This window comes from Talpa europaea, assembly GCF_964194135.1.
Source record: "Talpa europaea genome assembly, chromosome: 8".
Classification (NCBI taxonomy): Eukaryota; Metazoa; Chordata; class Mammalia; order Eulipotyphla; family Talpidae; genus Talpa; species Talpa europaea.
Window position 1 is genome coordinate 62,998,797 of NC_140075.1, and position 23,825 is coordinate 63,022,621.

General features: G+C 49.5%; 1 protein-coding gene and 1 pseudogene across 2 annotated transcripts; both read right to left on the reverse strand.

Annotated features, from left to right (window-relative positions):
* Positions 1-1,192: 1,192 nt before the first annotated feature.
* LOC311176093 (chymase-like) lies at positions 1,193-21,533 on the reverse strand (the record flags this gene model as incomplete). The annotated part of the gene is given in 6 exon segments (XM_084241425.1): positions 1,193-1,348; positions 19,585-19,839; positions 20,047-20,182; positions 20,679-20,793; positions 20,796-20,828; positions 21,476-21,533. Coding segments are annotated over 6 exon segments (753 nt in total).
* Positions 16,432-18,914, reverse strand: LOC311176094 (epimerase family protein SDR39U1-like; annotated as a pseudogene). Its single transcript has 6 exons — positions 18,899-18,914; positions 18,686-18,792; positions 18,531-18,613; positions 18,057-18,178; positions 17,172-17,315; positions 16,432-16,888 (listed from the first exon to the last, which is right to left on the reverse strand). The product of its transcript is annotated as an epimerase family protein SDR39U1-like (transcript).
* Positions 21,534-23,825: the final 2,292 nt, after the last annotated feature.

Sequence of the window (23,825 nt, forward strand, 5' to 3'; positions counted from 1 at the left end):
TATACTCAATGGAATACTATACAATTATTAAAAAGATGAAATAGTGTCTTTTGGTACAAAAGGAATGGAACTCAAGGAGATTATGTTAAGTGAAATAATTCAGTAAGTGAAAGACAGATATCAGATGGTTCCACTCATCTGTGCAATATAGATAATGAAAAAACACACACAGGCAAAGGAGGAGTGAATCTTGGAGTTAGTGAAAGTCCAGTATTGCCTCTATTCTGCCAGGGGGAATAGGAGGGCAGGAGAAGGGGAAGGGGGAGGGAGGAAGGTGGGGTATTGGACAGGTGGCTTAAAGAGGGTGAGTGGGACATGAGCACTTATGGAGGAGTGAAAATATTACCCCCAAATTAAATAAAAACTAATGGGAAGAGACTCAACATGTTTTTCCTACTCTCTCTTAGACGAGCCCGGAACAAACCTAGCACTTATTTGAGATATCAGCTGGCAAGATTCTTCCAAGAGGGACATGAAGACATGAAGCTAATAGGCGAGTCGTTGGCAACTGACTTAGCTCTAGCAAAGGCTGTGAGGCAACTGGTGGATGAGGGCTGAGCAGCCCTGCTCCAATGGGAGGTGTGTCTAAGGTGGGAACACAATCTGTCATCTTGTCACAGGTGCCATGAGGATTAGGGGGGTACAACCTGGTCCTCCCCGAGGCCCTGCTGCAAACACACAAGGGAGCTGGCAAACAGGACCTGGTGGGGACAGAGCCCAGAGCAGACATCCCGCTGAGCTGTAGCCACAGGGAGACCAAGATGGGGGCTCAGGAATAGGAGAAGCTCCTGCGACATGGCCTACATCAGGTGTGGGAAGTGGGGCCACACATGCTTCCTCCCAGTCATCTGCTTTGGGTGTTGGGCTGGGATCCAGGAAGGAGCCTCCCTGAGGGTCTCTGGGAAGTGAGTTCCATTATTCTGTTGGGAGACAGTTCCTCCTGGTGGCCAGGCAGAGGGTCCACCTGTGCCACTGTGGATGGGCTGGGGAGGCACAGGTGGGAGCTGGTGGCATGTGTGGGCAGAGGGGAGGGAGTGATGGGAGGATAGGAGAAGTCAGGGAGTTTGACCTGGTACATGGCTGATTTCATTCAAAAGAGAGAACACAAATACTCTCACTGGGAGGTGGTGTTTATTAAGAGTCAGATGGTGGCCCCCACATTTAGATGGAGACCACGAACAGGTGGCAGGGTCTAGTTACTCCTGGAAAGTTTCATTGTTTCGTGGATCCAGGGCAGGAAGTTGGAGATTCTGGTGAAGACCTGGGGAAGTAACTCAGGACTCTGGTAAGCATAGCTGACGATGCCCTGGACCACACCTTTACAAACCAACGGGCCCCCAGAGTCCCCCTGAGGAGAGAAAAGGGACAAGTCTCTGTCATGGCCCTCTGGCTTCCAAACTCTAAGGTTCATCATCCCCCGGTCCTTTCGCCTCTCTCTCAGGGTTCAGGTGTCACAGGGAATGGACTGAATGTTCATCAGACATCAGGCTTTGATTGTAGGGGCACGAGCAGCGTCCAGGCCTGTGTGACTCCCCCCATTGATGATGCTGGCTGTGTCCCCTTCAGCGCAGCCCATGCCCAGGCTACTTCTTGTTACCCCAGGACAATGGCCTAGAGGCTGATGGAGGGAGACCTGCCCCTGTGCTGGGAAGAATGTGCCTCCACCCACGAGTGGAACCTGGCCACTGAACACTGTGATATGGGAGAACCCTGGTCATGCACCCCAATGTCACAGAAACCCTGGGGCAAGACTGGGAAGGGGATTGTCTCCTTACACTTGCAGTGGCCTTCTTGGACTTAGGTTTTCCCACACACAGCTGGATGGTGTTGTTGTAGTCATTTGGGAAGAGATCCTTGCACGTCTTCTCAGCCTGCACTTTTAGATCCGCCTCCTGAAGTGTGTCTGGAAAGTTGCCGTCAGCCATTTCTCCCCAGCCCGCCACGCTGCACACCCGCCCGGGCTTCACCCAGTCCCGAGGACGCGGCAGGGCAATGGGCTTCACAGTCTTGGTGAGTTGGACCTTTTTTTTCAGCTGGTCAGAAAGGAGAGTGGGGAGTTCATGTCCTGGCCTACACTGGGCTCAGGCCTGTGGGGAGACTGCCTGTACCCACTGCCCTCCCGCAACCCTGCGAGAGTCTTCTCCCCACCCTCCTTCTGTTCACTGACCCGGGACGAGCATGCAGTTGGAGGGAGGTGGGAATTCATACCCATGGTGGGGTGCTCGCTTCTGTGACTTGTGCAGTTGCCCTGAAAGTCAGCAAGACGGTACCTTCAACAGCATGATGTCATTGATATGTGTCTCAGCATCATAGTCCTTGTGGGGGAAGGTTTGGATCACACGGATGACCTGCCGGTTGTTTTCCTTCTTTTTGATGTTGTGAGCTCCCAGCGTGACAGTCATTTCCCTGTAAAACAAGGAAGATGTGAAGGCAGGAGCTTCAGCGCAGTCTTTTAGGGCAGGTTGAAGCGCAGCCTCTAGACCCCCAGCTGAGTAGATTGGAAGGAGGGGAGGGTGGGTGTCCCCCTTCCTTGCTGTGCAGGGGTGACCCAGGCCTTGATGGTGCTTCAGCAGAACCCCCTGCCCCCATGTTCCAGGAACCCCACACTGGCTCTGCCAGTCGACACAGATCACGGGGCTCCTTTGTGTGCTCAGGAACTTCCTGAATGGCCTGGGCTGTGTAGGAGGTCCCAGGATGCTAAGGCCCCATTTGTTTTCCTCACCTTCCTTCGCAGTGAGCTGCTGTCAACACAAAGTTGTCTTGCACCAGGGAACCCCCACAATAACCTCCTCGGTTACCATAGAAATGTACACGTGCCATGTATGGCCGGGAGTGTGGTTTGGCCTCTTTTCCCCAGTAGATCTCCCCTGAAAGAGAAACTTCCCTGGATCTCTTTGTTCATAGAAAAGATTCGGGCTTTGCCTTGCAGGCTGAAACAATGGATGAGATGACCCAGGCTGGGGTGGGCTGTCGTGGTCTTCAAGGACCCAACACCATGGGATATGGACTCGGGCGTCCTGGGCTCATGGGGACATGGGAATGTTTCCTCGCCTGGTTCTCAGTTCCTCTGTGGAGCGGGGGGCTCTGCCCGACTGAATATCAAACCCTCAAACACATGTCCCGGGGAAGGATGTGTGCCGCGGACCAGCACCGCAGTGAACCATGAGGCCATCTCAGGGTTGAGAGATTGCGCAGGGTGGTCAGGGATTCGGTTAAAGAAATGACAAACAGACACACTTCAAGAGAGAGTGTAAATCTGAGTGTAATTTAATTTGAGTTGGTGACCAGTATATATATGTTTTCTAAAAGCATAGGAATGGCGAACATCAGTGAAGAGATCAGCTTGCTTATAGGTTTAGCTTATCATTGCCAGGGCAGTGATTTACATCTGGACCCAGGCGCATTCCTAAGTAGTTAGGCTATTAATTTTTCTTTTTGTTTTATATGATTACTTTTTGTTTTAACTACTCACTACCATAAATTACTATTAATTAACACGGGTGAATTTTACTTTTCACAATGTAATATTTTTATCATTAAGATTAATGCTAACAAGGCTAAGCATACAACAGAGAAATTATTAAGCTAACAGTTCTATTAATACACAGAGTTTAGTAACGTTTCATTTGAATTAGCCTAGTTATTAGATTTCGTATGTTATTTTTTAATCAGCAAACCAATGACCTTTTAGACAGAGAAAGAGATAAGATTTTAGAGAGAGAGAAAAGATTTTAGAGAGACAGTTGTATTAGAATAAAGTTTGTGGGCCTTGAGAAGGCGAGATAAGTGCGGACAGCATTCCTGTAGTGGCTCCTGGTGGTCGTTATCTTTCAACAGGCTTCCGTCTTATCTATGTCTTCAGGGGGTTTTGCTGTTCTCCCCCTGAGCGTTGGTTCCTTGCCCAGGCAGACCTAGGGACCTTGGCGAAAGCCATTAGCCCTAAAGGTCACTGCAGGGAGAGGTGCAGCAGATGTGTGCTCAGGATAGATGTCTTCACGACCTGAAATTAGTTGCTTTGACCTAGCCTGGTTGATTCTCTGTCACACATTTCTCAGCCAACCTGTGTCCCTCCTACTCCAGGCTTGCCCTAGTTTCAGACCCGAAATATTGGATCCTGAGCAGTGGAAAACTCAGGGTTCATTTTCCCCATCCTGAGTCAACCGCATGGTAAATACACCAAAAGGTTTGTTGGGCACACAGTGAATACTCCAGTTTCTTTGTCAGCAGCAGAGAGGAGTGGTGCTAATGCAATTTGATTCCCAGCACAGATTTGTCTTTTTAGAAATTGACTAGAGGATCAAGGGGGCAGATTAGATAAGTTTGAAAATCAGAGTGGGATGGGGATGGGGTGGGAGTGAGCCTGGTGGGAGTCAGTGTCCATTAGACCTTGGGAGCATGGTGAGGGCACAAGCCATGGCTCATTTAGTGTCTGAGTTTTCCTCTGGTAGATTTGAGTGGCCAGAGAGTGGGGACAGGGAAAAGGTGACAATTGGGCCCTGAATTTAAGAAAACGCCTTCACTCTTGGTGAAGAGGACAGTTCCTGCCATAGCAGACACTTAACCTGACTTAGGTGTGCAGAATGGAAATTATGGACATCAACTCCAGCTCTCCCCTCCCCTGCATCCTGTTCATCCTAAATATAAGTCCCTGTTCAGGTGACAGGAGCGAGAGCCATAGAAGGGAGCTGACACCCCAGGTCTCGTGGGAGTAGATTCCTTTGCTGTGATTTCTGTCCTGTATATTCAGATAGAGGTCTGGGTTTCAGCAAGTTTCTGGGAGTAGACTGAGCAAGGAAGGCTCACAGGAGCCTCAGTGGACACTATGGAAGTGTCACGAGTGGAGCAAGCCTGTGTGGTGGAGGTGGAGCTGAGAATAGAGAGGGTCACTTACCTCCTTCAACCCCGGAGAGTAGGACACTGGCCAACAAGGACAGGAGGGGCAGCATCTTCTCTGAGGATGATCAGGTCCGATGTGGTCCCTGCTTCCTCCCTCCAGCTTTTCAATCCTGGAGGTGAAGTAAGAAGGGGCGGGTTCAGCCACCACTTAAATATATTCTTTAGTTATGCATTTCACCATATCCCACTTCCTTCTGGTGTGTGTGGTGGGGTAGCTGCAAGAACCACATCCCTAGGCCATGGAGGTGTGACCACGCCCAGGAAGAGAAGACCCTGGCCTGGGCCTGGGGATTGGGCATTGCCTGCAGGGTGTCCCCCCACTCTAACACAGACCATCTAGTGATGGAATATAACTCCAGTCACCTAAATTCGTGTTTAGGCAAGTGCTTCTTAAGATGTGAGCACCTGTTCAATCCTACCATGTAAACTTGAAACACATAGTCAAGAGCCTGGTCATCCATCATGTGTTGGTAAGTTCAGCCAAGCAGAAACTGCTGGGGGTGGGTGAGGAACAGAGACTCTACTTGAGGTTGTGTGTGGGCCAGGCCAGGTTCATCCTAAGGTCAGTGTTGCTCTGAACTTGTTGCTAGGTCAAAGGTGTATGTTCTCTGTATGAAAGCAGTTTTGGGAATAGAGGCAGAGACTGAGGAGGACAACTTTGTCAGTCATTCTGAGTGTCCCAGGTGGAAACATTTTGAGGTGTGAATCTACTTGGTATACAAGAAAATACCATTGGATTACATTACTTCTCTGTGTTCTTTCTTAAATTAACACAGATTGGAAAAGACTACGATCTCTGAAACTGGACATCATTCTTCTTTTGCACCTTCTGATTACCAGAAGGTGAAACATGTGAAGTGTCCTCTTATTCTCCTTCCTGTGCCAGGTGTGGCTGTGTTAATAACTTGTTATGTCCTGCTCTTTTATGATTTTTGTCTCTCTTCACACCCAAGTTGCAAACCCCAAGTGTGTTCAGCAATGTTGGGGTGAGTCATTAAGTAACTATGTTGGACACTTTGAGTTAAGTACCCAGTAGATTGTATTTATGAAATTTTGGCAACTTAGAAAATCAATGATGAAAGCATGTAATATGACCTAGAGCTATTGATTATCATTTGAAGGCATCTTGTCACAAACCATGAGGTTTTCATAATTTCCATAGTTGACTTCCAATCTGCTGGGCAGCACTTTCACTTTTTCTGATAGAGAATTTTCCACTAACTCTTGGGACACTACCTGGAGCTCCCCCTCCACCCCACTGGCTCCATCAGGGGAATGCAGGAGGATCCACTCACAGGCTTATGCCCATCCTGCAGGGCAGGCATGTGTGCATGTGACACTGGCCCAGGCCCCTCATCCCCCTGTCTCAGCTACCCCGCCTGCTCATGATTCAGCTGCTCTGACCTGGGACAGAGGCCCAGACCTGAGCTCAGCCACTTGTCAGGAGACAAAGATGCTTTGTGGTCTTCATGAATGAATTTGTAATTTCTCTGTAATTTTCAGTAACCAGAAAGCAAAATGGAAAGTGCATGAAGCCTGGAGAATTGGAATAATGCACAGATGTATAGTATGAGCCCAAGAAGATGAGGGAGAATGAAGGAGTAAAAGAATGGAGGCAACAATGACTGAAAAGTTTCAATTTTCATGAAACAAACCCCAACCATTAATGTGGACATTAGGAAGGTCAGTGAACTCAAAGTAGGAAAAGGGAGCATGGAAATGGGCAGGATTCCCTCCACCCCGGACAACAGGGCAGAAAAGTGATTAAAGATAAAGTCGCTGAAAATATCTCCACTTAGTAGGAACAAATAACAGACAAGTGAACAGACCCAAACCGTCAGTGTAGTCACCCAGACAGCCTTGAGAACTCAGAATGGGACAAAAGATCATGGAAAATGGGTAGCGCCCCCTACCGCGCCCCCCCCCACCCCGCCCTTCCCCCTAGTGCTCCTCCTCCCAGTCCAGCTCCGCTTCTTCAGATGCCCCACTGGGCCCAGCTCACACCAGGTTTCAGCTTCAGGGGCCTGTTCACAGGGGGAGAGTGGTGTAGGGCTACCAGGGGGTGAACAGAGACAGACATGGTGCCTTTTCTCCTTGAAGACACCCCAGTTGCTAAAGGGGTTCACGAGGAGGTCGCTGCCCACTTTCTCCAATAACTTCTGACCATGATCTCTTAGTTCCTTCTGGGCACAGAGGAGTCTTGCATTTTGTGACCACATGTTATTGTGGTAAAGTACACAGAATATCAGCTTTACCCATCACCATAATGGGGTGCAAAGTGTGGGGGCACCAAGTCCACACCCCTTGTCCTGTCACCCCCTGCACCTCCACCCCAACCTTCCTCCTCTTCCCAAAGGGAGTCTCTGAGCCCCTTCAGATGTAATCCCAGTTGTCCTCTGCCCCGCCCTGGGGAGACGGTCTGCTGTCGGTGTCTGCAGTGTGGAGAGTCCTCCATACATGTAAGCGTCGCCAATGTTCCTGTCTTCGGCCTTATGCCTGCCTGTCAGTGGGACGTGACAGGTTCCGGGGCAAACAGCATGGGTACACGGCCTGGAGGGCGAGTGCAAGGACAGAGAGAGCAGGAGGGCAGGAGGCCACACACCAGCTGCTTGATGCGTCCTTTGCTGCCAGCCTCAGGATGAAGCCAAGGGTCCTCCCACCATCTCCTGAAGGTGCTCCAGGTGGATGAGAGGCCTGGCTCTCCACTGTCTGGGTATTTCACAACTAATGAAGGAGTTGAGAAGCCAGTGTCTTCGTCTAAGGGCCACTGATGTCCTCAGGGACATGGAGATATGTGAAAACCCTGCTGAGAATCTGGGTTTCTCTTTTTTTATTTAAAGATTTATTTATTTATGCATAAAAGAACTGGGGTACAGGCCACTGGGTTTCTCTTTACCAGGAGTGAGGACCTCTCATTCAGAATAACTGTCCCCACCTGGGCATCACTCCTGCCTCTTCTATACCATGCGCTGGCCAGGAGAAGATAGATGCAAGGAGAATATCTGAGCATTCCCTCTCGAGTCCATACTCCTAACCCTGCTCATTATGCGGCTCACCAGGTAGAGTGTGGGGGAGGGTGGACCTGCCCCTCTGCTCTGATCTGTTTCCTACTTGACAGGCAAGCTTGGCAGGAGATATGGAAAAGCTCACTGAAACCCAGTCTAGGAGGTCCCAGCCTTGAGCTCTGAGAATTTCCATCAGAGCGTGTTGGGGGAGGTGCGTGGCCTCCCAGCCCCATCAGGAGAGCGAGGGAACCGGAGGTGTGTCCTGGAGAGGAGGGCTGCACCCACTGCACCCTGCCTGCGGCTATCCTGAGTGCAGACTGTCAGGGGCCTGATGAGATTCCTCCTGTGCTTCCAGAGCGGGGACAGAAGGGGCAGAGGAACAGAGAGGGAATTAGTCTTACCTGATTTTTTTTGAACACCAGTTGCTTCCTCAGAGACTTGATGTGCCCTATAGCACCTTATTCTCAGTATCTGGGGGGTTTCCTGCGGTGGACATGGAAAAGGAACTCTCAAGAGGAATGTCGCACTAATGCAGGGATTCCAGAAGAAACTCGGGTTAGTGAAACACGGTCAGTCTCTGAGCCAGTCTCCTGGTCATCCATGGTAACCCGGCTCCAGGTCTCACACCCTCACTGCCCACATGAGCATAGTCACCTGAAGGAAGGGAGGGAGAGTCTGTTGAAGAACTGGACAGACTGCTTTGGGGTGTGAGGTACAGTCTGAACGCTGAGATGGAAGACACAGCACAGTTCCTTTTCTTCCTGAAGTCACATCACATCAGGGAGGCTCAGGTGGTGCCTTCAGCCCAGACATCAGGGTCACTGCCACATCCTTGATATCCAAGGTCTTGGTGACCACAGAGACACTCAGTTCTGGGTGTGGAGGCCACACTGTGGGGTCAGACTCTGCTGGCTCTGGGTCCCCTGCACCTGGCCTGCCTGGCGCCCCCACTCCCAGGTCTGGACGCCATTCTGACCTGCGGCTTTGGAGTCAACTTCAGCCATGGTTGTGGGTGCACACATCTGCGAGCCCAACACACACCCCTCCCCCCCGATAAAAATCCATTTTCACATGGGGGTTATATCTCCCCCCTGATTCCTGTTAACCTTGAAGATGTGCTGCTCACGTCTTGTTACCCACAAAGGCCTCTGTAACAGAACATCTCAAAGATCTTGGCCACTTTCAAAATGAGGTGAGAACAGTGACTTCATGTTCTGTTTGAATGCTGAGAAGTGTCGTGAGACAGATATATCAAGATGAAGCTCAGAGAGGGAAAGTGAAGGGGTCTATGCCTTTTCCTTGTGGAAAAACACCCCCAAACAAAAGATTAAGCAAGGAGAATACAGTTCCCACCAAAGGCCGGGAGGCTAACGTGGACGGGGAAGGGAAAAGGAGAGCGTGGTTGAGCGCGCGTGAGGAGCAGCTGCTGCTCCTGGCTGTGACCCACCTCTGGCATCTCAGGTCCCTGAGCGCCTCTGCTCCTTGCCAGGGACAAGAAATACCAGTTCTCCAGACCAGAACTAGGGAGTCCTGGGCCTGTAGGGGTGTCAGTGGAGGCTGTAGCAGCACAGCCAAGAATTCAAGCCAAGGATGAACAACCCTCTTGCCCTGCTCGGTGCTTGGGAAGCTGGAGCTTGTGGGGACAAAGGCACAATGATCAGCCACCCCCAACCCCACCCCGACTGACCCACTCACTCCCCTACAGTCAATAATGGACTCAGGGTGCCTTTCTGTTTCCCGCCTGTCTCGTTCAACTGTTTGTAGAATCAAGAAAAATACAACCATCCACGGAAGCACACACAAGAATATGTGTACACATGTATACATAAGTGTAATATACACAATTTGTATCATAAAAACATACCGTGTCAGTGTATGTATATGTACGTACACACTGAGGAGTAGGTACAGATACATGGTTTCCAACAGCAGCCTTGACAATAGTTCACTTGAGGGAGGTTCATGAGTAACAGGACTAGGGAGCGTCTGCTGTGGCCCCGTCCTCTTTCACAGGGACAGGGGGAGGCCCAGAAATGACAATGGAGCCTCATAACTGAACAGAAGCCTGGACTCCACTCCCAGGTCAGGTCTTTTCCAACTGGGAGAGAAAGGCTCGCAGCTCTCCTTCTGCCCAACCCACCATCACCGCAGTCCCCGAAGATGTTTTTGGGCCCTTGTTGCAATGTTTCCCTGAGAGACAGCAGCAGAGTCACGTGAACAGCTGTTCTGGGAGAACTTCAACTGTGAAAACACTCTGTTCTGCTCACATCTGCCCAATGTGGCTTCACCACTTCTTAGCATGTATAGAGGAAAGTGCAGCTTGGCAGCCTGCGTCCTGTGTGTGAGTGTGTGTGTGTGTGTGTGTGTAACCATGTGACCTCGGGCTCATCACCCAATATCTCTGAGTCTGTTTCACTTTTATTTTATTTTATTTATTTATTTAAATTCTTTTCCTTTTTTTAAGATTTATTTATTTATTTATACAAGCACTGGGTACAGTCAGAAGCGCAGGAGGGTGAGAGAATTCACCAGAGCCAGAGCGGGGAGCAGAGCAGGCAGAAGGACAGAATACACTGCTGAGGGGAGCAGCAGGCGGCAGGAGAGGTCTGCGCGCCATGTGGGACCCTCCTGCGGTGGCCGGGGAGCAGCCAGGGATCGAACTGGCGCTGCAGAGGCTGCGGGCAGCCTCGCAACCCAGCGCTCAACCACTGCGCCACCGGGGAGGCCCTCTGTTTCACTTTTAAATGTGGTTATGGTCAATCCCCTGCAGAAGGTGGGGAATTCAGTAACATAATATATCAATTATACAGGCTTTGCACATGGCAAGGTGTGGGTTAATAGCAATGCCCTGTGTCTCTCTTACTGCTGATTCCCCCTATGCTGCATCTGGGCTAAAAACAGCTGCCAAATGACAACTTCTATTATTTGAAGGCCTTCTGGGTGCCCCACCCCCACCCCAGTGCTCCCTTCTACATGCATCTGGTAGGACTTCATTTACCTGAGAGAGCGCTCTGCTCTGGGACACTGAACAGAGTCCAGGGACGCCTTCTTGGGACAAACCTTTCCTTTGGCCTGTTATATCATCTACAGGCTCAGGAAACAACTGTCTGATGCCCTGTGCTGTGAGGCTGAGGCAGAGATGAGATTTCTGGGAGAAAGGGACCCAGCTAACCCCACTGATGTGCCCCGTGATTTCCTCAGTGCTCACTGAGCACCATTTTCCAGTAGGGATTTCTGTGAACATAGCTGAGACACTGGCAGCTGCACAGCCAGCCTTAGCTTGTGGTGCCAGGAGAGGGGAGTGGGGTGAATGGCTGGAAGCTGAGTCCTCAAGTCCAAGGGCAAGGGCAGCGCCTTGGAGACTGACACCTGGTCCAATCACAGCTGGACCCTCAGTTCCCAGGCGTCCAGACCAGAACAAGGGGCCATTTGCAATCTCATGTTGGAGGTTCTGACCAGTGATTAAGCAAGGAGAGTACAGTGGCATGAAAGGTGGCTGGGTAAAGTGTACAGTGAATGTGTACACGATAGAAGCTCCTGCTCCCGGCGTCAGCCCAGCTCTGGGGTCTCTGGCCCTGGTGTCACGTGTGCCATCCTGTCATAGTTCCTGTGGATGGGGCTCTCGGGGCCCAGCAGCTCTCTGCAGCCCCTGCTCTCTCCGGGGAGGGTGTGCAGGGCGGGCTGGCTTTCCCGGTCTTCTGTTCTGTCCTTGTAGGGGTCCAGGGCTGCCTCCTGGTCCTTGGTCAGAAACAGAGGAACTTAATAGCAGGGAGAATTTACAACAAAATATGTTGTACCAACACTGAAGGGAAAATAGAACATATGACAAAAGAATTTTGAAAAGAGAATTAGAATTTCTAAAAAAAAAAATTGTTAAGTGTCTCTGAATATTATATATAGAGAAACAGAAAGTCTATACACAAACATATTAGAGGTTCCGCAAATGATTCAGCAGCCGCCCTCTCACCTACCCCAAACCCAACCATCTGCCACATCCTGTAGAGACTTGATAGTACACACCCCTAACCCTAGATGTGATGGGGAAGAAAGAACCCCTTCCTGTGAAGGTTAAGATGTGACCTTCTGGTTAAAGAAATGGCCTTAGCAGGCAAAGTTTCTGGGTAAAGATCCTCATGTCGGGTAGTGTTAAGAAGTCTTGAGTGTGGCCCAAGATCGCATCTACGGTGACAGACATCACAACCCAGATGACCCGTAACTTCTAAGTGACTCCCTTCCCAGCAGTGCAGAAAAGATTTTTCTGAGTCTGTATTGTTATACTTGTGCGCAGGTCAGTGAAAGTGACCACAGTGTACAAACCCACACCCACTTTCCTGTCTTCCTCTGTAGCCCTCTCAGCACCCCAGGCTTTTACTCACGCCACGTTTTTGCTGAACTGTCCCCAACCTAACATCCAAGCCTTGCTTCTTGTTGGTGACTGGGACATAATTATTCACAGATTTGGCTACAAGTGGAAGTTACAGGGTGACTAGTATATGCCAAACTTCTGAAAATCCCATAGCTGGGTCTCTTTCCTATAGACTTTTTCTCTCCCCTTGCGCCCTCTCTCCCCCATTCTCACCAGAGGCAAATGGAAGTGTGACCTTCCCACTACAGCACACAGCCTCAGTTCTACTTCCCTGACATAATCTCCCTCAAGTGTTTTTGATATCTTATAAGCACGCCAGAAATTCTGATCATCATCCAAGCCTCCTAATAGGAATGCACAGATAAATTAACTGAGGCAAGACTCTTCTCAACAACATGGCTGAGTCTTGTGGTGAAATGAAACTGGCCATGGCCAAGTTCTGGCCCCTTATGCCTATAGATTCTGATTTCAGGCAGAACATAAGAGAGTGATATGATTTAGGGAAATCAGTTGACAGCAGTAGAAGCAAAGGCCATGTGTCAGTGTGGGAATGTGCTGTTACTGTGCTAGTGCCACTACCTAAAAGGAATGGCCCTGCCCACTTCCAACAGGCTCTGGAAGTGACATATGAGAGGTTACAGCTCTAGGCGATGTTCCTCATGTGCCAGGCTCAATATTCTGAGGGAATGTAGAGAAAGAACATCAGGATAAAAAGAAGAAAATGATTTTTAATATACTTTAAAATATTTTTTTAAAGATTTATTTATTTATGCACACAAGAACTGGGGTATAGGCCAGAGATATGGAGGGTGAGAGGATTCACCAGTGACAGAGTGGGGAACAGAACAGGCAGACGGACTGAAATACACTGCTGAGGGGAGCAATGGGTGAGTCAGGAGAGGTCTGCTGTGCCATGTGGGTAGCTCCCTGGACGGGATCAAATTCATGCTGCAGTGGCTATGGATAGCTTCATAGGTTGTGTATTAACCCCTTGTGACCCAGGGAGGCCCCTTTAAAATATTTTTAAGGAGGGGCCTCCCTGGTGTCACAAGGGATTGAGCACTGTGAAGCAATCCACAGACTCTGCAGCATGAGTTTGATCCCCAGCCAGCCAGGGAGCAACCCACATGATGAGGCAGACCTCTCCTGACTCGCCCGCTGCTCCCCTCAGCAGTGTATTTCAGTCCATCTGCCTTTTCTGCTCCCCACTCTATCTCTGGTGAATCCTCTCACTCCCTGCACCTCTGGCCTGTACCCCAGCTCTTGTATGCATAAATAAAAATAAATCTTAAAAAAAATATTTTTAAGGAAAGGAACTGTGTGATCCAAATGAACATTTCCATCACGACAGGGAAGCTTTCTCCTCTAAGAGAAAAGACTTGCTTACATTAGCAAGATAAACAGAAACTATATTATTCAGCAACACTTTATCTCACAAATTCCTTGGCAATGTAGGGAACAGTAAATTTGCAGAGCTTGGATAAGATCCGACTTTGGAATCAGATGCCTAAATTCTAACCCTTGCTCCCTCTCTACTCTTATGACATGAGTGAAAAGGAAAAGTACTTTCCCATGTCAGCATCTCACTGTCTCATCTGTGACATGAAGAAATGTCAGTAGCAACTCAGATGGCATCATTGGTCAATCCTACTAAACATTTCAAGAATTATCACCAATCTCACTCAAACTTTTTTTTTTTTTTAAAGATTTACTTATTTAGCATACAAGAACTGGGGTACAGACCAGAGGTGTTGGGGGGTGAGAGGATTCACCAGAGACAGAGTGGGGAGCAGAACAGCCAGATCTACTGAAATCCACTGCTGAGGGGAGCAGTGGTCGAGACAGGAATGGTCTGCTGTGCCATGTGGGTAGCTCCCTGGCCGGGGATTGAACTCGTGCCACAGTGGCTACAGATAGCTTCACAGGTTGCATCTTAACCCCTTGAGCCACCAGGGAGGCTCTCTCATTCAAATTCTTTAGAACAAATTGAACAGGAAAGAATACATCCTCACATATTCTGAAAGGCCAGTATTCCCAGGTACCAACCAGACAAAGATACCAAAAGAAACTGGAACAACAATGTCCTTTATGAAAATAGATGCAAAGTTCCTCCACAGGAAACTATCAAATTGAGTCCAACAACACAATAAAAGGATTATAGTCCATGAGCAATTGGGATTAACCCCTTAAAAGTTAAGGTGGTTCAACATTAGACATTCAATCAGTGTAACCCACTGTAGTAATAGAATGAAAATATATGATCATCTCAATAGAGGCAGAAAATTCATTTAACAAAATGAAAATCATTCATGGTTTTAAGGGGGAAAAAAATTTCAGCAAGCTATGAATAAATAGGAACTTCCATAACATCATGAAAGGTGTTTACTCAAACCCAAAAGCTATAATCTTATGTAGTGGTAAAAGACTGATATTAGGAACAAGATAAGTATGTCTACTTCACCACCACTATTTGACATTGAATTCAAAGTCCAAACAGAACAATTATGCAAAACAATGAAATAAAAGACATGCATACTGGAAAAAATGAAGTAAAACTACCTATTGGCAGAACATGACTACACCTTTATAGAAAATCCCCACCCCCATAGCAAAATAAATAAATAAATTCATGGCAGCATACAAGCTCAGTTGTCAGTCTATACACCAGCAATGAATAATCCAAAAAAAGAGAAATTAATACAATTCCATTTGCAATAGCATTCTCCCAAATAAAATGCCCACTACCAAATATAACCTTGGAGGTGAATAAATTTGAATTTGCTTAGTAGTGGATCTTATTTAAAAATAAATTACCCCTCTGAGTATTGTGTTAATATAAGTTCATGAAGAAAATGCAAAGGAGGAAGGAAAAGTGTCATTCATTTCAATCTCCCACAGAAAGAGTGTTACATAAGCATTGAATTTTAAATCCTGGGATCCTATGAGATCTACAGTGCCATTTTCTGTGATCTCATAAAACCCAACAACTGAAGCCTTTCCTCCATGTGCTTAAAAGTGTATGTCAATGGCACTATAGTATCTCTTTCCTAGTTTTTAGAATTTTTACTTACAATTAATTTCTACAGTTGTTGGAAAATTTTAAAAAGAAAACAAAATTATAAAGTGATTTGATTTCTCATTACTTGTTATTAATCATCTTTAATGTCCTGAGGGATGATCCAACACTTCTCTCATGTGTATCTGTAGCCAGGATTGTCCTATTCTGGAGGGAGGAGCACAGAGGAACCTTGCACTATATGGTATGTTGTGTCTGGCTGCTTTCATTAGCTCAATGAGTCTGAGGTTTATTCAGAGGTCAGGGATCACCAAAAGGTCAAGTCCTGGTCTCCAGTGCCCAGCATGCTGCCCACTATGCATGGTATTGCAGCTTAGCAATCTAACTTCCTTGGGAAAAGGCATCCTCTGCCAGTCTTAGCCCATGTGCTTGAGTGGGACCCACACAAGTGCCCCCAAAGCAGGGAAGACTGAGCCTTGTCTGCCCATGGACTCAACTTCTAGGGCCACAGAGACTTGCTATTCAGGTCAATCAATATCAAAGGCCAGTTTTGGTAAAAACAAAAGTCAAGAGAAATGGCCTCATTCGAAGCATTTGTAATTTTAAAGGGATGATAAATAACCCTCAGAAAGGAAGCTTGGATGAGGCAGGGCTGCTGTCTGGATCTAGTGGCTGTGGCTGTCACTGTCTTGTGCACGCACAGCCTGCACAGCTGCATCTGTGTCTGGCCGTGCACACCAAGGGCCTGTGCACCTCGGCTGAAGAAACTATCCTGAAGGACTTGGCAGGATGGAGGTGAAGGGGCGGTGGTTCTGTCATTAGGGACATGATTTCTGGGGCTCTGGCACCTCTATCGGTCAATACCATCTCCTAGTCCCCACCTCAGCCTCAGGTTACTGTCTGGGTTGGAACAAGTAGTCTTTTCTGAGTCATCAGCTGTGGGCAATGATGTGGCCACAGTGGATCCTCACATCACCCTGGGGGTGTCACCAGACAGCAGAAGTGGGGGCAGGCAGCCTTCATAGAGTGCCTTGTAAGATGATGCACCACAGAACCAGAAAGGTCTCAAGTATAGCAGTACTTGAGTTTCTTCAGTCTAACGAGGAAGCTTCTCCTGAGATCTTGTGCTCTGTCCTGAGCCTCCCCACTTAGGCTACAACTTCCTTCAAGGAGCCCCATCTCTGGGAAGGAATACTGGTAGCCAGTGGTGTGTCCTCTGTGGGATGACCATCTGGCCCTCCAGCAGCATGATGGGGCGCTCTTTCCCAAAGAAAGATTGCACCACAGTGCTGGGGAGAGGGACGAAGGCTGGGTGGCCCAGGGCAGTGCCCAAGGCCTGGGCAAATTCAGCATTAGTAATGGTGGAGGCTGTAGCCATTCCATTCAGAACTCCCTGCATATAGTTTGCATCAACAGCTTGGGTCAAGATAACTGCTAAGTCCCATATGTGCGAGGGGAGACATAAGTCCCTGCTGCTAAGTCCCTTATGTGCCTCAGGCTGCCAGGGGAAGAACTGGCAGCCTGAGCCGATGGGGACTCCCAAGCCCAGGCGGAAAAGCAATAGCATGTGACAAATGGCACTGCCCCCATGGCCCAACACAACCCCTAGAACAGACAAAAGGGATGATTGAGGGAGGCCCCTCAGCCTCCAGGTAGCCTGGCTGTTCTGTTCCTCCTGTTTCCCTTCCTCACTTTGCAAACTGGTTTATGATTCAGCCTGCAGCAGAGCGAGGGTGTGGGGTGTTGGGACTTTCATGCTCCCATCTGCAGGCCGGCCAGAAATGTTGGCACTCTCCCACTCTGGAAGCTCAGCCCTTCTGACACCCCCATAGGCCCAAGCTGATTGAAGGAGGTGGATCCTGTCTGATATCCAACCCCGGGTTCTCACCGGAGCGCACCACCACCTGGCGTGTAGAGTCTCCAGGAAGCCTGGCTGCAGCTTCCCATTTGGTTACGAGGTTGGAGAAAAAGTCAAAATCCCCTCCAGGGCTGTCCTCATCATACTACGCAGCCAGGCTGGGCAGGTAGTAAGCTGCCAGGAATAGCGTCCATTGCCATGGCTCTGGATAGCTTGGTCATGCCTGACCTTTACCAGTCACAGGTTCCCTTGGCCTCACCCACCTGAGCTCTTGGGATCTCCCTGTGGGAAGACAAGTCATGAATATTTTCTGATCTCAGTCATGAGCTGATCTCTCCAGTCCTGGAGGAACAACTCTTTGGTGAAGGATTAAGCTGAGCCGCTACTGGAGAGCAGTGGTTGAGAACAAATGGGCTTGGGTGCCAGACTGCCTGGATTTTAATCTCTGCTCCATCATTTCTTAACTTTGTGACAAGTAACATAACTTCTCTGGGCAGAACTTTTGCATCTGCAAAATGTGGTTAATAACAGCACCTACCTCACAGGGTGTTTGTGAGGACTAAATGCTTAAATAGGTGTAAGGCACTCAGAATAGGGCTAGGTAAACATGCTGTAATTGAAATTATTTGATCCCCGAGGTGAAATACAGAACCAGGAATTCTATTCCTAGAGAACTGTGCTGTGAAAAGCAAGGACTTTGGGAGTAGGTGGAATTTTTCCTGGCACTGGGAGCAGTGCTACCCTCCTTCCCTTTTCTCCAAGGATCCCCATTGATCATGAAAGTACTTGGACTCAGGGGCTAAAGGTTCCTGTGTCTGGTAAAGCCCCACACTCTTGGGCACCTACAGCTAGAAGAGCCTCCCCTCTGCTCCCCCTTCCCCTGACTAAATTTAGGAGCTTATGACTGCCGCATACCCACACCTGTGACTAAGACCCAGGCCTGGGGAGGTCGTGGGGCTTCCGAGATGGCTCTCGCCAGCATTTGGGTGGTCTCCAGGCGGCTGCTAAGAACCTCTTTCTGGAAGTTTTCATTCCACCTGCAGGAAAAACGGGAATTAAAAAGCTACTAAATACACACATGCAAATGTGAGTTTTTTCAGTCTAATGAGGAAACTTCCCTGGTCCAGTAAAACCCTGCTTTGTGGCTTAGAGAAATGGTCTGCCCTCCCGGATCTTTTCTGGGGCATCCAGAGTTACAACTGAGGACAAAGCCAAGCGGTTGCGGGGTTCAGGGCAGGTGGGTGTGAGGCCAGGCGCAGGGTGAGTGGCCCGGGACATGGGTTTGGTTTTCTATCCGGCAGTCCTGTCTCCACAGGTCAGGGGTCTCATCAGAGTGGTTCCTGTCCTCCCTCTGCTCTGATGACTGTGAGCCTGAGCGCCCGGGCTGACCTTCGCAGAGGGTTGAGAATGTTCTCTCCTGCCAGGTTGACCGCGGCATCGCAGGCGGGCAGCCCGGACGTGGCGAGCGCGTCCTGGGGAGAGAGCAAGATGCCCGGAGCCCGCCCCGCCCCGCCCCGCGCCCGCCCCGCCCGGGCCCGACCTACCCACGTGACCCGCCCGGGGCCCGGGCTCCGGGAGACCGAGGTCACTTCGTGGCCCCTGGCCCTCAGCAGCCGGGTGAGGGCTGTCCCGATGAAGCCCGTTCCTCCACCTGCTCCAGGCCAGGGTACTTGTGCCCCCTCGGAGTGGCCCCCAGTTTTGCATCTCCGTCTCGTCTTCCGTACACCCGCCCCCCACTCCTTTAACTCTTCCCTCACCCACGAGCACCCGCATCGCGACCGGGACCTACTGCGCCTGCGCAGAATTGGTGTCTTTGGCCAGGGCTCCCCTTTAGACGCGGGCGACCTCTCTGCGCATGTGCCGTTCGGGGAGCGCGCTCCGTGGGGGCGGGAAGAGCAGGGGCGGGGCGGGGCCTGCCCCGGACCCGGAAGGATTCAGAGAGAAGGACGTCTATGTCATCGCCAGGCGCGGGGGTGGGGTGGATGCGGGGACTGACTGAGGGGAAGTCTGAGGAGGGAAGATTTTACTGCAGAAAAAAATCTTTTGATCTAAAATCCGAAGCTACTTCAACAGCCCAGTTCTGGATGTCCCTCAGTTTGGCGCATCAGTAAATCAAGACAACCCCTCCTCTGGTACTATCATTTCTCTCTCCTCGGCCTATCATTTTATCGTTTCTTCGCCCCGTGCTGGCTCCTTCCCCGTGCTGGCATTCTAAACCTCTCTGTGTCGTAAAATAAAGTCACCCTGTGGGCCCACGTAGGGCCTGGAGGGCCGTCAGGGGCTGCACGCGGCCACGCAAGAGGCTCCACAGAGAGACATTCCCGCCTCCCAGGCGCCATGATCGCAAAGCCAGCGCTGCCCGGCACCCTTTACCCCATCTCCTTCAGGACAGTCTAGTCCCTGCAGAGTGATTTGTGGAGAAGCATCCTATTCCGAGGATCACCTTGAATGCAGACTTTGTCTTCCTGGAATTGCCCACGCACAGCTGGAGATTGTGGTCAAACTTGGGGAAGTGTCCGCAGGCCTGGGGTTCCAGGACTCTCAGCTTCACCTCTTGCAGAGTGTGGGAGCCCGGGCCGGACACGTTTGTTCTTCCCCAGCCTGCCACCCGGCACATCTTCCCAGGTGGGATGACATTGAATTGGGGTGCCAGGGGGAGGGTCCCCACTGCCAGGGTCAGGTTGGCTTTCTCCTTGAGCTGTGAGGGGAATGAGGGGCTGTCAGCTCTGGACAACGGACAGGGGGCAGTAGAGGAAGGTGGGAGGGACAGCACCAATAGTGCCACGGGAGGGTCACATCCAGGACAGATTGTTGGGGTGCAGTCTGGAGGCAGGTTGGAGGTATGGGGACCCGCAAGAGAAGACTGAGATGACAGGAGGTAGAGAAGGGAGGAACACGTCATCACCTTCAGTAACATGATGTAGTGCTGGACACTCACGTCGACATACTTTGGATGAGGAAACTGTCTTATGACCTTGAGTTGCTGCCACATGTCTTCCTTCTGTCTTGTGTCATGGGCCCCCAGGACCACCACTATGAGCCTGTTGTGAGGGGACGGAATGACAAGGGGAGACAGTGATGGTCTGAGTTGTGCCGTTCTGGGGAACAGGAAGTGGAGTCTTTCACTGGGTCACCTGATGCTGCCACCCCTCTTCTCTTGGTCCACTTCTGGCATTGGGGGGGCTCAGATCTTGCTCAGAGAAGAAAGTTTTCAGGAATCAGATATAATTTCCAGGACCTTGGAGTAGCTGGGGACTGAGCAGAGGCCATGGAGGACCCAGCAGGGTCAGCACTTCCTAATTCAGGGCGCCCTGTAGGAGCACCACCCACACAGGAGCAAGAGAGATCCTTTGTAGGGGAGTTGTGTTTTCCGAGACTGAGGATCAGGGCATCTCTTCAGTGATGTTTGCCCAAGTTTGCCTCCTCTTAAGGTTGACCCAGGCCAAGGGCCTCTCCTCGGGTCCCCCAAGGGTGTGCTCCTGGTTCCTACTCTTGCTCTATAGCTCTGGTTTGGGGTAGACAGCCCTGAATTCTCACCTTCCTGCACAGTGGGCGGCTGTCAGCACAAAGTTCCTTCTTATCAGGAAGCTGTCGCATGTGGCTAGGTTACCCTGGGGAAGGACAATTTCCAGATAGGCCATGTAGGGGCGGAGTGTGGCCTGGACTCTGTGCCCCCGATGATCTCCCCTGGAACAGAGAACCCAGGCCTGAGCACAAGCATTGGTGTTCTCTCCACAGAACGGGCGAGCTGGGTTCAAGAGGGAGAGGCTTCTCCTCACTCACCCTCACCCTGTGGTCTGCCCATCCTCCCTCTCACGTATTTGGTGCCTCCTTCCCCTCCCGCAGCCTCCCACTGAGTTCTCCTGTCATCGAGGCGCAGCAACCATGCAGGTGTTGCTCACCTGGGCTTTCCCCTGGTCCCATTCTGCCCCTGCCTCAGCCCTCCTTTTCACTAAGCCAGCCACTCCAGGCTCCTGTCTCATCCTTCTGCACAGCCTGTGAGTGGTTCTGAACGGCCATATTACCAGACAACGTGCGGTCTGGAATGGAGAGGATGAAGGGGGCCTAGGCCCTCATACATGCTCTCACCTTCTGTGTTGAGAAGACACACATGTCTCCTTTTCTACTTGCTCTGGGATGTCCCCCAATCATTGTGGGGTTTCTGGGAACTATTACATGTGCAGACAATGGGTGGGCACATCCCAAGTGGAAGCTTCCACTCTGGCTCTTGAAGAGAGAGCCTGGAACCCTGTTTGAGAGTCAACTCTATTCAGACTAAACTTTGTTGTAGGAGCTGATCCTACAGCTTTGGGTGGAAAGGGCCCGAGACTCACCAGCTTTAGCCCTGGAGCACAGGATAGTGAACAACAGGGTGAGAGGAAGACGACACATCTTCTCAGAGAGGCTGCCCATAGCGAGTGCTGCTTCTATTTTCCAGCTGTGGGTTTTGTAATCCATCAAGCCAGGGCAGGGCAGGGCAGGCCGATAGCCACAGGAACTGCGTGGTGATTTTCTTCCCTCATTCTAAGCTGACTGTCTTTCAGATCAGCAGCTGCCCCAGAGCTGCCATCTGTTTTATTAAACGTGAAGTGAGGCCTGAACTTCCAAGACCTGGCTTTCAGGGTAAGCGCTAAACTGTGGTCCCTCATGGGGCTCATGGAATCTAGGGAAGAGATGAGTTACTCATACAGCTCTGCCTGACCACCTGACATATCCTATTCTTGAGTTGCATTTCCTCCCTCCACAATTCCCTCAGCTGCCCATGCACTGTTTGAACAATCTTGCTTAGGCCCCCAGGGAATCTGAAAGCTTTGGAACTCCCTGTGGTCCTGACTTTCTTGTCTCCCAACTGTTGTTGAACAGAATATACAACTGAGAACTCCCTCAATGATACCCAGAGCCTTGGTCCTATTGCAACTGCTGATCCTCATCTTGTCATTGGTCTCACAGAATTTACTTCCCTTTACACTACTCCATCTTACCAAACGTATCTGCAGGCTAGCATGTGCCATTCAAGAAACAAAGAAATCTCCAGTGTTATGTCTAAGAATTCTTTGCTTGACTCCAGGTCACAAAGATTTCTTTTTTTTTTCCTATATGTTTTATAGTTTTACATTTAGATTTACGACTCATTTGAGTCAATTTTTAAAAGCTGTGAGACTTAGGTTGGAGTTCTTTTTTATTCCCCCCCCCTTTTTTTTTTTTTGCATATATGTCATGAGAATGATCTGAGGCAATATAGATAAAGTTGCACCAGATGGGCCTTCATTGGAAGGCAGTTCTTTTCCTTGAATTTTGCCTGGCTTTGTGTGTTTTTTTTTTTTTTTTTAGATTTATTTATTTATTTATACAAGCACTGGGTTCAGTCAGAAGCTGATCAGAAGCACGGGAGGGTGAGAGAATTCACCAGAGCCAGAGCAGGGAGCAGAATAGGCAGAAGGACCGAAGTATACTGCTGAGGGGAGCAGCGGGCAGCAGGAGAGGTCTGCGCGCCGTGTGGGACCCTCCGGGGATCCAACCGGTGCTACAGAGGCTGTGGGCAGCTTTGCAAGCCGGTGCTCAACCTCTGCGCCACCGGGGATGCTCTTGCCTGGATTTGATTAAGTGTCCTCTGTACAACTGCAGTGCTGACTCATGGAGACTGTGGGCCTGCAAGGACAATTTGCCTTCCATGTCTTTTAGATCCCCCTGGAAAAATACCAAGTCACAGCACAGTTATTAACTTCACCCATTTCCAGCTTGTAGAAAAGAATTTCTGCCGTGGACTAGTGCAGCGGTAGACTAGCAGGACTGTCTCAGGATTGAAGAACTGTGAGGATGCTCAAGGAATCGGCGCATAAATGACAGACAGACACACTTCAAGAGTGAAGATCTGAATGTAATGTGCTCAAAATCATCATAGACTTTTATACCTTTTCTAACAATAGATGATTTCATACAATTTAATTCTTTCTCAGCATAAGACATCTACTTTGTTATTCATGTTCATGTGATCGATGTTCTATGGCATGGCACAGCAAACAATCTCAAAGTACTCAATCTACACAATCAGTTTTGTTTACACAGAACAGCATTCTTTAAGCTAGCTTTTCTTGATTCGTATCCCAAAACCACAATGATCAAAAACATTGATATTTACCTACTGGCACCTTTTACTTTTAGTGATCACGAGCAATATATTCTCTACGTAAGCATTTTGATTTTTATGGTGTTGTCTCATGTGAGAAGTATTGTGATTATTATAAAACTACTATTGCCACACACTATTTTCTTTATCATGCATTTCCTGAAACTGATTGTACACATATAAAGAAAAAGCAAAGTAAGCGAAAAAGTAGTATGATTATAGGCAGGTTGCTAAGTTGTTACTGTTTCTGAAACAATGACTATCTGATTAATGGTTAAACTGCTTTGTAGGTAATTCCATCAGGCTTGTTTGCAGGTGACGCTCTTAGCAGCCTTGTTTCCATCAAAGGAGGGGTGAATTACTGCGGGCTTGTTGCCTAAATTAGGCTTATAGGCATGTGGGCTTTGTTTGATCTGAATGCCAAAGTTTATCATGATGAAGCCCCTCGGGGACTGCGCCTGTCTTAGGTCCGTCAGGAGTCACAGACATGAGGCTGGCCAGTGCCTTCTTTAGTCTGCCCCCGATCTTACCCGTCATTGACTGTCCAGTCCAGCGCA